The sequence below is a fragment of the Hippocampus bargibanti genome, linkage group LG19 (genome assembly GCF_051943395.1).
Source record: "Hippocampus bargibanti isolate YZ-2025 linkage group LG19, ASM5194339v1, whole genome shotgun sequence".
Classification (NCBI taxonomy): domain Eukaryota; kingdom Metazoa; phylum Chordata; class Actinopteri; order Syngnathiformes; family Syngnathidae; genus Hippocampus; species Hippocampus bargibanti.
In genome coordinates, this window is record NC_142752.1 from 8,505,332 (window position 1) to 8,521,583 (window position 16,252).

The 16,252-nt window shown below is 42.9% G+C and overlaps 1 protein-coding gene across 2 annotated transcripts in view; it reads left to right on the forward strand.

Moving 5' to 3' along the window:
* The window catches only part of plcb1l (phospholipase C beta 1-like), a 59,082-nt gene that overhangs the window by 37,914 nt on the left and 4,916 nt on the right, over positions 1-16,252 (forward strand). The window contains exons 10-31 of one of the 2 annotated variants that reach the window (XM_089021904.1): positions 1,977-2,123; positions 2,752-2,909; positions 2,983-3,065; positions 3,732-3,816; positions 6,175-6,355; positions 6,784-6,870; positions 7,739-7,809; positions 7,913-8,009; positions 8,082-8,166; positions 8,738-8,862; positions 8,933-9,087; positions 9,207-9,471; positions 9,635-9,739; positions 9,813-9,928; positions 10,565-10,700; positions 12,074-12,127; positions 12,200-12,419; positions 12,912-13,080; positions 14,250-14,326; positions 14,401-14,490; positions 14,578-14,635; positions 14,811-14,897. In XM_089021904.1, coding sequence (XP_088878030.1) covers positions 1,977-2,123; positions 2,752-2,909; positions 2,983-3,065; positions 3,732-3,816; positions 6,175-6,355; positions 6,784-6,870; positions 7,739-7,809; positions 7,913-8,009; positions 8,082-8,166; positions 8,738-8,862; positions 8,933-9,087; positions 9,207-9,471; positions 9,635-9,739; positions 9,813-9,928; positions 10,565-10,700; positions 12,074-12,127; positions 12,200-12,419; positions 12,912-13,080; positions 14,250-14,326; positions 14,401-14,490; positions 14,578-14,635; positions 14,811-14,897 — 2,651 coding nt within the window. Of the gene's footprint in view, positions 1-1,976; positions 2,124-2,751; positions 2,910-2,982; positions 3,066-3,731; positions 3,817-6,174; positions 6,356-6,783; positions 6,871-7,738; positions 7,810-7,912; positions 8,010-8,081; positions 8,167-8,737; positions 8,863-8,932; positions 9,088-9,206; positions 9,472-9,634; positions 9,740-9,812; positions 9,929-10,564; positions 10,701-12,073; positions 12,128-12,199; positions 12,420-12,911; positions 13,081-14,249; positions 14,327-14,400; positions 14,491-14,577; positions 14,636-14,810; positions 14,898-16,252 lie in introns of those variants that run through there. The other variant, XR_016118442.1, reaches the window with a different exon arrangement.

Consider the following 16,252-nt stretch of genomic DNA (forward strand, 5'->3'; position numbering starts at 1 on the left):
CGCCTGCAACTGCATCACACTGACAAAAGGAATTTGCCTCCAAGGGAACACGCTGAACTAGTATCAGTAATAGTACTAGTACTAGTATCAGTACTAGTAAGGGTAGCGCCTGCCTGAGGGGAGTCGCTGGAAAAGGTGGTGGGTGGGGTGCGGAGGGTCCAGAATAATTTTCCACGCTCGTCTTGAATTTTGCAGTGTGCAAGTCCTCGAGAGTGGGTAGGGCGATGCCAATGCTTTTTTTTTACCACCTTCCTAACTGCTCGTTGAAGTCAGATTTTTATCCATTTTTGTGGCAGCCCCGAACTAAACAGGAGTGATTTTTTTATGATTGCCGTGTAGAAATTGTAGTAGCACCTCCTGTGGCAGGAAGAACATCCTCATCTATTGTGTTCAATGAGGTTGCTTTCCCTCTTTAAAATCAGATGTCTTCTTTATTTATACTAATTATTGCTTTGAGTTCATTGTTGGGTCAAAGTTGTTGTTCTTTTCCTGGTTCATGTTCTTTGCTTGCATTGGTTTAAATAGTCAATCAGCAGTAATCGAAATGAGGAACGGAAAGATTATTTATTCTTGGAACGGGACGCAGAGAGAGAGAGAGAGAGAGAGAGAGAGAGAGAGAGAGAGAGAGAGAGAGAGAGAGAGAGAGAGAGAGAGAGAGAGAGAGAGAGAGAGAGAGAGAGAGAGAGAGAGAGAGAGAGAGAGAGAGAGAGAGAGAGAGAGAGAGAGAGAGAGAGAGAGAGAGAGAGAGAGAGAGAGAGAGAGAGAGAGAGAGAGAGAGAAAGGGACCAGTGAAGAAGGGGGCTTCTGTTTCCCCCAACAGATGTTATTTATACATTAGCGGGAATGACCTCATTTCAAAGGGAGCCAATCGGCTGTGACTTAAGGCGTAAACTGATATGAGTGTGTACACTCCAAATATGAGTGTGTACACTACAAATACATGACGTAATAAGGTAAACTACACATATATATAGCATAACAACGTAGACTAAACTTAGACACATAAATGAATGGTGTATAATAAACATTGAATGTTTTAGAATGTGCATATAGAAAATATTCCTATCATTCATATCAGAATCAGAAAACCTTTATTCGTCCCACAATGGGGAAATTTGCAGTCCACAGCATCAATTGAAAGGGGATAGGGTGGGGGTGAAAGGATAGAAAACAAGATATTCTGAGCATAACAAAATAAAACTGTCAACTGTATACTGTGCAAATGTAAATGTGCTAAACCGTTTCATAAAAAAACTACATAGTGCAAGTATCAAGATATATGTTCCTAATCACCTTTTAGGAGTCCTTCAAATATCTTGGATGTTAACATTATTATAGGTTAGAGAAAAAAAGACGCCACTCAAGTATCGTCTTGATTTTCACTGGCGTAAGCCTTTATGTAACTCAATATGAAATCATTCAAATGTAATAAACGTACAGAGCACACGTGTTGTGAAAAGGATTCTGATTAGAGCCAGAGCATAAGATGTGAGGGATCGCTATCATCCTATGTTGCATTTGAAAATTCTGTTTTAAAAGTCCATCGTGAGTCCACCCAAATGGTGATTTCAAGGACCCATGCCATGAAACCCGTTTGTCTAACGCAGCAAAAATCGGATTATTTTTGACAGATAAAAATTCCTCCTTTGGAGTGAGAACCTCCAAATGTGGACGATATGAACACGGTTTCCCCTTTGGGAATGCCGAGGTAGTCGTTTGAGAGTTGAAGGGGGTTAGACCTCCCTCCCGGTGGCCGCGGATCCCCCTTGCCACGATACCGAAAGCTGCGATTTCACACACGGCAGCCTATCGTTAATTAGAGAAGTGACTCTGCAGAGGGCGGCGCCGCATTAATTAGCGTAAAGTGGCCAGGGGGGGACCTGCTGCACCCGCCAAGCACTCGCATCACTTTGCATATTTAGCATCACATCAGAACGTGTGAGTACGAGATCTGCTTTTTGTGTGTGTGTGTGCAGGTCAAATCTCAGTGGAAGGCTTCGCCAGGTACTTGAATGGCGAGGAGAACAGCATCATCCCCCCTGAGAAGCTGGACCAGAGCGAAGACATGACCTTTCCCCTCTCACACTATTTTATCAACTCTTCTCACAACACCTACCTCACAGGTACCCACGCACATACATAAACATACACACACATCCACACCCTCGTTGTTATTCATGAACTTTTCTGCTGCGCCTTGTATCCACAAGAAGAAAATACCCACATTGTTTTCTTTCTCTTCCTCCCTTCAATGGATGTTGACTATTTTCCTTTTCGTGATTCGATTTCATCGTCAGCCGCTCTCTTTTGAAGTGGATCAGACTGCGACTCCTCCAATAGGGAATTACTCAAATTTACTTAATGGCTGCAATAATGTGGAAATAAGAACGCTGTCGAATTTTGCGCTATATGACGATGATGTCGCATGTGTTGATTAAAGCAGCCAAACAAGATGGTGGCTAAAATGCTATCGGGTCTATCAGAATCAGAATCAGAAAGCCTTTATTCATCCCACAAGTGGGAAATTTGCAGTCCACAGCAGCAATTGAAAGGGGATGGGATGGGGTGGGGGGGGGGGGATAGAAAACAATATATTCTAAGCATAACAAAAAACAAAGCACAAACAGAAAAGTAAATGAATGAAAAAATAGAAAAGAAAAGGAAAGTGCTGCTGTGGAGGCAGCCACACAGGGGGGCGCCATCTTGTCAATAAATCTACAGCCGATATTGTTTTGTATTTTGCTGATACAGCGGGGCAGCTGGCAGGCAGCTCTTCAGTGGAAATGTACAAGCAGGTTCTTCTGTCCGGCTGCCGTTGCATCGAGCTGGACTGCTGGAAGGGACGTACCACTGAAGAAGAACCTGTCATCACCCACGGCTTCACCATGACCTCCGAAGTCTCTTTTAAGGTACCAGGCGGGAAAACAAAGCTGATACCGCAACGTGACCTGGAACATAATTCATACGTGTTGGTGTGTTTAGGAGGTGATCGAAGCCATTGCAGAATGCGCCTTCAAGACGTCACCTTTCCCTGTCATCTTGTCTTTTGAGAATCACGTGGACTCGTAAGTCTTGCATGTCAAAATTGGATCTGAAGTGATTGCTACTGATTCACAACCATTTGAATGTTAACTCATTCGCTGCCATTTATTCAGGAATTGAAAAGTGCGACGTGGAGCGCCATTCCCGAATTTGTTCTGTTTTTTTTTTTTGTTGCTTGGGTTCTGCTAAGGCGCTGGTCAGACCTCTGTCAATGTTTTTGCACTTCCACGAAGGGGAAACATTTTCCGTTTGTCCATGTTAGCGCTTTGTTTCAGCTTCAGCTAAATCACTATATAAACCAATATGTATTGTATGGTATTTTGTACAGCCGCCCCCATTTCAAGCTCATACAACTCTAGAACCATATAACTTGGGAATTAACTCTTTTTTTCTGATGAAAGAAGAGAGCCTAAGCTTTGTTAAGATGTATTGAATGTTTATGTAGTCCTAAAATTCAATATTCTATGGGTCCTGGGAATTCGAGTGACAATGACAAAAACCCTGGCACTGGAGTGGACACATTTTTGCACATTGTCCAGCAGTGAATGAGTTAAACTGCACACAACAATGTTTAATCAGTATTTAATAAACAAACCCAATGTAGCAGTTATTAGCTTTTGCTCTTATAAGTCATCAGTTGTGTTCCTTGAAGGTCTCCTTCAACAATCAGTCACAAAATCTTTTTACAGACCCAAGCAGCAGGCCAAGATGGCCGAGTACTGCCGCTCGATATTTGGCGACGCTTTGCTGACAGAGTCGCTAGAAAAGTATCCCGTGAGTCTAACACACACATACACATAAACACACACGCACACACACACACACACTTTCCTGTTTCATCATTTTTTGTGCAGTCTGGGTAAATTCAGATAAGGAGTAAGGGCACACACACACACACACACACACACACACACACACACACACACACACACACACACACACACACACACACACACATACACAGTCAGTTTGTGGTCTCTCACATAATGGCTTGGTATTGACAGTTTATGTCTTATTTTGCAAAGCGTGTTGGCCGTCTGTCACACTTCAAAATGGCTTCTCGCAGATGTGATACATTCACGCGCAACTTTCTGTCGGCATTCCTTTGAATCTTTCACTTTCTTTCTTCGCCAATTTCACACAAGGGTCTCGCCGTCTTGCCAGCCGCGTGCAATTAAACGGTCAGACGACAAAGTGCGGTCGGCATAATCTCCGCACTGCTTTTTCTTGGCTGACCCTTATCTGTCTCACTTCTGTTGCCATGGCTACCGGGCCCAAGCTTGCTTTATCATTTTATAGCCAATCTCTCCCATAACACGTCCCCACACTCCAATCCAAAACTGAGATGATGTGGATTGGCGCGGGCTAAAGTTGTTTGAGTAGTAGTAATACAACATGGAATACAGTGAGATTTTTCAAACAAGTAAAGTCAGCACCTGCCATCCATCACAAATGCCGCCATAGTTTCCATTCTGATGCAAAGTGAACTGAGTGAGGTTTCACTTCGCGCCATTCTACCTCTCTCTAACCAAACCAGAATAACAAAGCATCTTCTAACATCATCCAAACGTGCCTTGTTCTTGGCGTCCCCTTATCGGTATCTCCTGTTGCCATGGCTACCGGGCCAAAGCTTGCCGTGGCCTATTGTCACCCATATCTCGCCCTCTTTCTCCAAATGCGTCAGCGTGTGCGGTGAGACGGGGTCATTGCGTGACAATTTTGGTTTCAGGTGTATACAGCGCTCCCTGTTTCCGTTTGCTTCAACAAGGACGTCTTTTCAGAAGCGAGCAGAAGCATTATCTCCCCTCAACAGAGGGGCTCAGTCAGCGCTGACACTGGGGATAAAACGGGGGAATGTCGCATGGGGATAGCGTGCGTGCTCGCACAACGTGATGTCACACAGACCAATTTCGACCAGCGGCTGTATAATTGCTGGGAGAAGGTGATGGCAATGACGAGCCTCTCCCTCCCCGCAAATCCCTCCCTCCACTTGCGTGTGTAACATAGCCAATATGATATCTGCTCTGGATTTCCTGGATAATGGTTGCCGGGGAGGCGGGTGGTAGCAGATACACTAATGTGGCCCGATTGGTTCCAGCTGAGCCTGTGGGTGACAATAAAGATGATTGCTGGTCCTACCATCACATTCACTGCAGGGAAATGTCATTGAGACGGCTGCCAGGCATGTTGAAAAATATCTGTTTGGCAAAGAAATGACGGGTTGGATTCGGTATATTTCCAGAATATATTTTGCTTCATGTTTGGGGGGGGGGGTTAAATGTATCAACCAGTCTTTCGTTCTACAGCGAATTTGATTTACCTTCAACATTTTTTAAATGTCCATCAATTGAGCATTCACTCTATCATCTAGTTCAATGTCATTTTCTTGCAGCGGGCCACATTGTGGTTACGGTTTCCTCTCTGGGTCTATTATAAATTTGGGGGCACCATTAGAATGTTTCATCCCCTCTAGTGCACAACAAATTAACTAATTCACTGCCATTCACAAATTTATTCGGGATTTGTAAATATGACATAGAGCGCCATTCCCGAATTAGTTCGGGTTTTGTTTTTTTTCATGCTTGGGTGCTGATGAAGCGCTGATATGACCACTGGAAATATTTGCCCTTCCACAACGGGGCAGCATTTCCCTTTTTATCCATGTTATAGCTTTGTTACAGTTTCAGCTATATAAACCAATATATATGTCTTGACTTGGACAGCCGCCCTCATTTCAGGCTCATAATACTCCAGACGTATATAATTTAGGAATGAACTCTTTTTTTTTTTCTGATGAAAGAAGTGAGTCTAAAGTTTGTAACGCTGCATTGAATATTCATGTAGTCCTAAAACCTGGAATCTGAGTGACAATGACAAAAACCCTGGCACTGGAGTGGACACATTTTTGCACTGGCCTGGCAGTGAATGACTTCATTAATAACTAGTTTTCAAATTTGAAGTAAAGAATAATGACTATTATTGTGGTTTACATGGGAGAATTTGAAATTTTGGGTCGAACTTTAGCAAGCATCATGGCAATTGACATGCTTGATTTGCTTTCGCGAGCCTAATAAAATGATGTGACGGGCAATATTTGGCCTCCGGACCTTAACTTTGACACCTCTGATCTAGTTGGAGTCTGGCTCACCTCTACCGAGCCCAATTGAACTGATGGGCAAAATCCTGGTCAAGAACAAGAAAAAGCACCTCAAGGCGTCATCAGACGGCAGCGCTAAGAAGAAGCTATCAGAGCAGGTGTCCAACACCTACAGCGACTCGTCCAGCGTCTGCGAACCTTCTTCGCCCGGAGCCGGTAGCGCATACGCATGCACGCACACTAACGTCGCAATAATGTGCTGCGGTCAGTGGAAGAACGGCTCCCTCATTGTTTATCATTCATCACTTTCATTGCCCTCTCCATCAACTGAATGGATTGCATATATTCCCTGTCAGACACGGACGCCGCATGCCCACCTGGGTGCCTTCAATACATAACACACATGCGTATCTTGGAGCGCTGTCTCTGCAGCTTAATAAAAATGCATACTGACAAACAGGAACGGCATCCTGATAACAAGAAAGGTGTATTATTCCCGGAGTAAAGTTATTCATTGGTCAGTAATAGAACTACTGCTACTCGCGCTGTTTAGCTATGCATCAGATAAACATAAAATCTCTTGTGAGCTGCTTCTCGGGACATTGGAAAAGCATTTTTATGCATGTATTTATTTTTTGGCAAAGGGTCCACAAAGGAGGATGGCAATGAGACATCCCAGCCAGGAGAGGGCGCCGAGCTCTGCTTGAGGCCACAGGGAAGAAAGTCCATTGGTGAGTTATGGTGGAATATTTAACCCTCCTGTTGTCCTCATTTTTTGCACACACCCCATATCTTTTGGTTCAAAATGACCCATCTTCCGTTAACCCCCCCCCCCCTCCAATAAGCAGGTTAATTGAATTTTTAGACATTTTTAATTTTGCTGGAAGAAAAAACTTGTTCTTCACCATAATATGTGATATATTGCTCTCTCCTCACCTGTACTTGTATTGCTTGTATTGTATTGCAGAAAAGAGTATAGCTTGAAATCCACAAAAAAGAACTCTGCCATCTGGGAGTATGCCAACTACAGTAATTGTTTGTAGATACAACTAATACATTGAAACATCCTGTGGTGTGTAAATAAAAACATTATGGCCTTGATTTTAACTCGATTTGCCTCACAGGTCATTTTAACCCGAATGCCATCTTTGTACTTTTTTTCTACAGCTTCATTGGAAATTGGAATGAAAACAAAATCTCCATTTTTCTATAGTTGGGGACAACTTAGGAAAAGTCATAACATTAAAAAGTTAAAATAGATGTAATTTCGGATGTGCATTTTTAACACAGTCTCTAGTCATTTTGACCTGAAGACCACAGGAGGGCTAGTTGTGTTGTTGTTGATTTTTTTTTTTTTTTTTTTTTTGCAATGTATTAAAAAATCATTTAGGGTGTTCTTTGGGCATTAATTACTAAAGTGTTGTTGGTTTTAGTTGTTGTTGTTTTTTTCAAAAAGATTAGTAGAAGAGCGGCTTAATCTATTGTGGACTTTTTTTGTAACTATCTGAATTATTTGGTAGTAATGCATTGTGCACTTGCATTTTACCATGAATGCTCTTCCACCATTTTTTATTCACTGCGTGAATGGTTTTTATCAAGGTGAGGTGGAGGCTGAAAGTGAGGACGAGGACGAGGACGATGATGACTGTAAAAAGGGATCCATGGACGAGGTTGGTGCCGTGCCGACGCTGCCCTCTGGTGTATCTTTCCAGAAAACGCCCATCTATTCTTGAGCGCATCTCAGTGTTTTGACTGTGTGGTTTATTTTGTCAGGGAACGGCAGGAAGCGAGGCATTCGCCACGGAGGAAATGTCAAACTTGGTTATCTACATCCAACCTGTCAAGTTTAACAGTTTTGAGGCATCCAAAAGTATGGTCACGTACAGGATGGTTGTTTTCTTCTGGATGTTGTGCATCTTCATTCATTATATGCCTTTCACAGAGACCAATCGCAGCTACCAGATGTCGTCCTTTGTGGAGACCAAAGCTTTGGAGCAGCTCACCAAATCTCCTGTCGAGTTTGTTGAGTATCCTTCCTTATAGAATTCATTCAGTGGTTTTGGTTTTTCTTGCAAGGGTGCTGATAAAGCGCTGGTCAGACCTCTGGTGATTTTTTGTTCCTTTCCATGAGGGGGAAGCATTTGCCTTTTGTTCATGTTAGCGCTTTGTTCCAGCTTCAGCTGTTGTTAAAATGAGATAAAAATTAATATGGATGTGTTGTATTGTATTTTGTACAGCCACCCCCATTTCAAGCTCAGATAACTCCAGGCCCATATAATTTAGGAATTAACCATTTTTTACTGATGAAAGACGAGAGTCTAAAGGTTTATTACACTGCATTGAATGTTTATGTGGTCTTAAAACTCAATATTCTGTGGGTCCTGAAATTCGAGTGACAATGACAAAAACCCTGGCACTGGCGTGGACACATTTTTGCACATTGACTGGCAATGAATTAGTTAACTTTTGCAGATTCTTCCTAACGGGATTTTTAAAATTACGTGATACATTTTAATGGATTGAACTCAATTGAATGTAGAATTCGGGTGTGAAAATAGCCAAGGTATCAGTGTCCTTAGCCTTGCTTGCTTTGTGAAGATACAACAAATTGCAGCTCAGCAGGATTTACCCAAAAGGCACCCGAGTGGACTCCTCCAATTATAACCCTCAACTCTTCTGGAACGCCGGCTGCCAACTGGTGGCGCTCAACTTCCAGACCATCGGTAAGAAATGTACAACCATGTTGCTTTTTTTTTTTTTTTGCTTCTGATCCCGTTCGTCCCTTGTGTGCAGATCTCTCCATGCAGCTCAACCTGGGCATGTACGAGTATAACGGCAAATCAGGCTTCCGGCTCAAACCGGAATTCATGAGGCGCCCCGATAAGCACTTTGATCCCTTCACCGAGAGCACCGTGGATGGGATCGTCGCCAACACGCTCTCTGTCAAGGTGAACAATTTTGAGGGTCCTCTATTATATCTATTTTTTTGAGAAATACAGTCGAGGCACCGTTTTCACTCAAGATACAACCATTGACTTTGATGACTTCCTCGCCTGCCCCGTTCTAGATCATCTCGGGCCAGTTCTTGTCAGACAAAAAGGTGGGCACCTACGTGGAGATCGACATGTTCGGCCTTCCCGTGGACACCAAGCGCAAAGCCTTCAAAACCAAAACATCGCCGGGCAACGCCGTCAATCCCGTTTGGGATGAGGAGCCCATCGTCTTCAAGAAGGTGGTCCTGCCCACATTGGCCTCGCTCAGGATTGCTGTCTTTGAAGAGGGCGGGAAATTCATAGGGCACCGCATCATACCCGTCTCAGCCATACGGCCGGGTAGGTAAAAATTGAGGTTTAAGGGGCGAGGGTGTTGAGTTTGGGAATTTAAAGACCCTTTAGGGGGTTCATTTCTGGTTTCAAAATGCTATTATGGTTTCAACGTGGCATTTTCAGTACCAGAATGCGGTTTCAAAGCTTCATTTGGATCTTCTTCCTGCAGGTTATCATTACATCAACTTAAGGAACGAGAAGAACCAGACCCTGACGCTACCTGCTCTCTTCGTTTATGTGGAAGTCAAAGATTATGTTCCCGACACGTTTGCCGGTGAGCGGACATTTTCAAACCTGTCTCCAACACTACCATCATCAACCTCACCGTATCTGTCCTCCACGCTTAGATGTCATTGAGGCCCTCTCCAACCCCATCCGCTACGTCAACCTAATGGAGCAGAGAGCCAATCAACTGGCGGCGCTTACCTTGGAGGAGGGCGGGGACGACGAGGCCGACAAGGAGGTAGGAGTCACTTATTAAAATAAAAGCACTCATTCTTTAGATTGCATGTTGCATAGCTGTCAACCATGGCTAATCGCTTCCCTTATAAGTTATTACAATTCCCATATAAAAGTTGTAGTACGCCGTACATTATTTGAAATTATGAAGACAAAAAATACAGGGGAAATGTGTAAGTTGACAAGGATGCAGTTCTCAGAAGCACAACTTTTCAAAACAAAAATGCAGATGTTGCACTAATATAAGGTTGACTTTTCAAAATAAAAGGACAGTCTACAGAGGAAATCATTTTTGACAATTCATTCAAGTTTTTGTGCATGAGTGCCTGCAAAGTGAAGTTGAGGTTCATTCCACTGGGAGACGCCATTTAGCTGATGTGACTTGTAGTGTCGCCATGGCAACCGTCTCCAAGTGCTCTGAGATGAATGCCAGGCCACGGCAGGACACGGAAGTGAACAGATAAGAGCACATTGGATAAGAGCATATTGGAAATGGATGAGTATGTGCAGGCTCTCGGTTACAGACGTTACAATGAGGGGGTGTTCTGGAACACGCAGGAAAGTTTATTAATGCTCACGGGGATGATGATATTTGACTTTTTGGGAGGGCGGCCGTCTTACGTCTCTTTTTGACGGACAGGTGGAGGCAGGCAACGACCCCCCGTCGGAATCCAAGACGGACCCCAGGGCCGCGGTGCCAGCTGAGAACGGACTGAGCCACACCTCAATTGCCCCCAAGCCGCCATCGCTGGTTGGACCGCAGTCTCAATCTGCAGGTCAGACATTATATTCGGCACACACGTCCATTCTTCACTGCAATCAATGGGTGGGATGTGACATTTGGCCACCTTTCAACTGCGTGACATCCATTTCTGGCGAATTTTGTCAAACTCTTGTCATCAAGGGAGGGCGGCTGTCTGTCTGGTTGTCTAGAACTATGAAATACAATTGGATTGGATTGGATTTGCCTTTACTAGTCTCGCAGTGGAGAAATTTACATTTCACAGCAGCAAAGTGATGAAAGCAATGAAAGTAGAAAAATTAAATACATGAGCTGCTGGAAAGGCAGCCACTCTGGCGGCGGCGTCTTGAAGTCAAAAGAACAAAAAAAACTAAAGATCAAATAATATGACAACACAAAGACACAGAGAGTCATTCATTCTCATTCAATACAATCCATATTGATTTATATAGCGCTTTAACTACAGCTGAAGCTTTAACAAAGCGCTTAACATGGACAGCCATCAGTCCAGTCAAACCTGGGTTTTCAAATGTCTCAATTCATATCCAAATTACTTTTCGACCAAACATTTTGTCTTTTTCTTCTCCTTTCATCAGAAAGAGAGTTAATTCCTAAGTTATATAGGTCTGGAGTTATCTGAGTTTGAAATTTGGGCGGATGTACAAAAATGGGTTCTTGACTAAACTGAGCACAGGTGAATGCACCTCTCGACTCCCCCTCCCCTGCCTTATACGTACGTCACTTCCTTGTGTCGTGTCTCATTGTGACCGACGCATTATCCTTTTGTCACGTTTCATTGTGAGCAGTCGTGTTTGGATTGATCAATCACAATAAAAAAAATGGACATTGATTCCATTGATTGTCATGAGAAATGTTCTGGTTATCGACCAAATCTGTTTTCTAACCGGTTTTTGGAATGGATTATGGTCGAAAAAACAGGTTGGACTGTATTTAAAAATTGATTTTCACATTTAAATTTATACAATACATATTGATTTATAAGCGCTTTAACTGAAGCTGTGACAAAGCGCTTAACATGGACAGCGATCATATACAGGAAATAAAGCAGCGACAAAGATAGTAGAAAACACCAAGATCTAGTCGGAGTCATGCTCAAAGAGTACAAGTGACTTTTGAGAGAGGTTTTAAAGATGGGCAGTGGTGGGGTAGCCAAATGTTCAGTGGCAGGTCATTCCAGAGAGTTGGAGCGGCAACGGAAAAGGCTCGAACCCCTCTGAGCCTCCGTTTAGTTTTTGGTATGGGGTCCTCCTGCAAATTTTAAGGAGAATTGTGGCACTTTTAGTTTTTTGTGAAAATGTAAACATTGGGCTAAGGTGGGTGTGGGATAACGAAACGTATGAGTTTGTATTGGGATGGAAGTCAAAAGTCTCATCATTGTTTTTTTAGGTTCTTTGAAACCACCTGTAAAAACTGAGGACATCATCCAGAGTGTACTCACGGGTAACAACCTCTCTCTCTTTTATTTTTTTTATTTTTCGTCCAATACCTCTTCACCATCATTGTGTCTTATAGAAGTGGAAGCTCTGACGCTGGAGGAGCTGAAGCAGCTCAAGGGCTTTGTGCGGGAACAGCGGAAACAGTACAAGGAGATGAAGGAGCTTGTGCGCAAACACCACCGCAAGACGGCCGAACTCATCAAGGAACACACGGCCCGCGTGGGCGAGTTGCAGAGTCAGCAGCAGCGAAGGCGCAATGCCCTGCACAAAAGCCACAAACGAGATGGTAAGAAAAGGTGGGTAGCCCTTTTTCTCTTTTCTCTCTCATGCCAAGATTCTTAACTCATTCGCTGCATGGCAATGTGCAAAAATGTGTCCACTCCAGTGCCAGGGTTTTTGTCATTGTCAATTGAATTCCAGGACCCAAAGAATATTGAGTTTGAGGACTACATAAACATTGTATGCAGCGGAGGAAACCTTGGACTCTCTTTTTTTTAATCAGAAAAAAAGAGGTAATTCCTAAGTTATATGGGTCTGGAGTTATATGAGCTTAAAATGGGGGCCGATGTACAAAAGGCAAACGCTGCGCTATTCGTGGGAGGGAAAAACATTGGCAGAGGTCTGACCAGCGCTTTATCGGCAAAAAAAAAAAGCACACAAATTCCAGAATGACATTCCACGTCATATTTTCAATACCCGAATACATTCGCGAATGGCAGTGAATGTTAAAGTTAAAAGTTAAAAAAAATGTGCAATGGCCCCAAAACCGATTCTTTGTCTGTGCGCAGCCGGTCAGAACAGTCCCTGTCCACTCTGGACCGGGAGCTCTCCGATCTGGACCAGGAGTGTAGCCAACGTCTGTCCGACCTAAAGGAGCAGCAACAGCAGCAACTCCTCACGCTACGTCAAGAGCAGTACTACAGCGAGAAGTACCAGAAGAGAGAACACATCAAGCAGGTGAACCGTTTGCGAGATGGAAGTCACTGACCTGCTTCTCATTATAGTGTGTGTTGAATGATCATCACCCGTATTAAAAAACACACACAAGGGGATTTAATTAATTAATTCTGCATCATGTGTATGTTGTCGAAACATTAATATCCTCTGCTTGGAGTCACATGCACGCACTGCCAAGTCAGTTCTGATCAAGCAGATAGCAAACCGCGCCTAATATGAGGCCTCTGTGAACAATAATGAAGGTAACGAGAAGCAATTTTGGGGTTGAAGTCACCATTGTGGGCCCATCTTAACTATTTACTTCAACAGACTTCTAAACCAGTAGCGGGCAGGGGATTTTATCGCTAGGCCTTCAGTCATGCTACGTCTTAATCAATCCAAACTGAAAAAAAAGTGGCGTGTTTACGACAAGTCCATTAGAGGGTGCCATTAGCCAGGAAATAACTGACCAACCTTTCCTAATGATGTCCATTTTTTTCAAGTTCGTGTTGAAAATAGATTTAACAGTAAATCTCCAACCAAATCCTTTTTTTCTTCTATGTCAGCCATTGTGGGTTGACAAAACTGTGATTAAATCAACACAATATATTCTATTATGCAGCTCGCGACTGATATTGTGTGCTAGCTCTGGCCAGTATGCTCTTGTCTTGATCAGTGCAGTTTTCTCAAACTATGATTGGCTAGTCACTAATCAATCATAGTTTGCGACGTTGACCATCGACTTCCAGAAGGCGTTGGGAGCCCTTTTGGGTTGTCAATTCGAAATCTGATTGGTTAAAGCAACAGTTTGATCGACACATTTGATGCTCCAGAGCCTGCAGAACTGATTGTGAAGGCGTCCGGGTAGATTTCTGACTCTGGTAAACAAATGATGGCTGAAATGTGATTGCTTTATTGCTTAAATATGAAAACGCACATCTCGAAGCAGTGCAACAGGGGAAAGGTCATGAAAGGAAGCTGAAACACAATTTGAAATAAGAATAATGCACAAAATATAATTAACATCAGTTCGTGATTCAGATATTTTTAGGCCAGCAGAGAAGGATTTGGAGGCCTTGACTGTCCAGCACTGTTCTAAACACATAGCAACAATGAAATAAGAAACATGCATCTTTATTTCTTCTGATTGCACTGCATGACAATTTTTTTTCTTCTTTATTTGTACGCAGCTGGTGGAGAAACTGAACACCCTCGCCGAGGAGTTTCAGGGTGCGCAGATGAAAAAGCTGAGAGACATCTGTGAAAAGTAAACGCATCGTACAGCATTTGTCATATCACAAACCATGGGAATATATCTCACCCCCGGCTGTTTCTTTGCAGGGAGAAGAAAGACCTGAAGAAAAAAATGGACAAAAAGAGACAAGAGAAGATCAACGAAGCCAAGTCCAAAGACAAAAATGTCACGGAGGAGTGAGTGTTGTAGTGTACTGATGTGACCACAAGGTAGCGGCGTCGATAAAGGAATGACTGATTTGGTGCTGCCGTTGTTGCCTGCAGAGAGAAACTGGAGATAAACAGGTCGTTTGTCAATGAAGTGGTGCAGTACATAAAACGGGTAAGGGACGATTGACCGTAATGCCTTTCGTCCAACTTGCAGGCGTTACAATAGCTTCTCAAAATCTGAAGCTTTTGATTTTCTGTATTCGGTCAAACGCAGACTAAATGTCATCATTTTAAGAGCAACACAAATACAAAAGCTTCCATTGAATCTCAATTTCTTGTGCGTGTAGTTGGAGGATGCGCAGAGTAAACGACAGGAGCGACTGCAGGAGAAACACAAGGACATACGGCAGCAAATTTTGGATGAAAGACCAAAGGTAAAAAAAAAAAACCCTGCTGTGAGTGTGCGGCGTAATGGGTGTGAACGGTGACATCATCACCACGTCGCCCGCGGCAAAGTTGCACAAAAACATGTTTTAGCTCTAAATTATAAGTGATTAATTTACATTTTATTACTGTTAAGTTCTGCCTTATTATTGTTTTCATTATTTCCTTTTCTTTAACTCATTCACTGCCATTCACAAATTTATTCAGGAATTGAAAATCTGACTTTTCAGCTCCATTCCCGAATTTTTGCGGATTTTGTTTTTTCATGCTTGGGTGCCGATGTAGCGCTGGCCATGGCCTCTGGCAATGGCCTCTGGCAATGTTTTTTTTTTGTTTCCTTTTCCACAAGGGGCCAGCATTTCCCTTTTTTTCCCTTGTGTGCGCTTTGTTCCAGCTTCAGCTGTTGTTAAAGCGCTATATAAACCAATATGTATTATATTTTGGACCGTTGCCCTCATTTCAAGCTCATAACTCCAGACCCATATCATTTAGGAATTAACTCTTTTTTCTGATGAAAGAAGAGATTATAATGTTTCTAACAATGTATTAAATGTTTATGTAGTCTTAAAATTCAATATTCGGTAAGTCCTGGAATTCAAGTGACAATGACAAAAACCATGTCAATGGAGTGGACTCATTTTTGCACTTCTGTTAGTGAATGCGTTAATAATATTTTATTTTATGTATTTCTTTTACTTTTTTTGTATTTTAAACGTCTCCATTAACATCAAACTGAGCATTTCCAGTCTAACCCCATTTATAAGTAATGAGTTTAGCAACTGTCCTATCTTAAGCTTCCCTTTGGAACTCCTCCTTTTATGGTGGGAATGACTGCTCTTTTTTTTCTACATTCCTGCTGTTGCCGAGAAAATTTCGGGGAAGGGAAAGTGAAGTCAGGGAAAGACACAGACACGCACATGCACACAGACACAATGGGCAAGACAGTTCTTCTATGATGATGACCCTCTTATCGTCTCTAAGTAAGCTTGCAGTTTTCAAGCCTAATGGGGACGTGTTTGACAGACTGAAAGCTTTCTTAGCCATCCTATGTGCATTTGTGGCTTTGGCAATTAAACTGTCAAAGGAAGTTAAAAAAAAAACACAAAGGCCCATCTCCAAAATTGAAGTGGGCTACTGTGGTTTGAACCAACCGTTTTGTTCAGCGTCCAATTCGTTTGTCAAATTCCTTCATGGCAGCTGGCATCTTCAAATGTACCCCCGTCCAGGTATTCGGGTATTTTACACAGAAGAGTGATGCTAAATTGGAAAGCTTCTCCCTTTCCCTCGACAGCTCCTCGAAAGGAGGACAGCCACTGAAGAAGGTCATGCTGCTTGTTGTATTTTA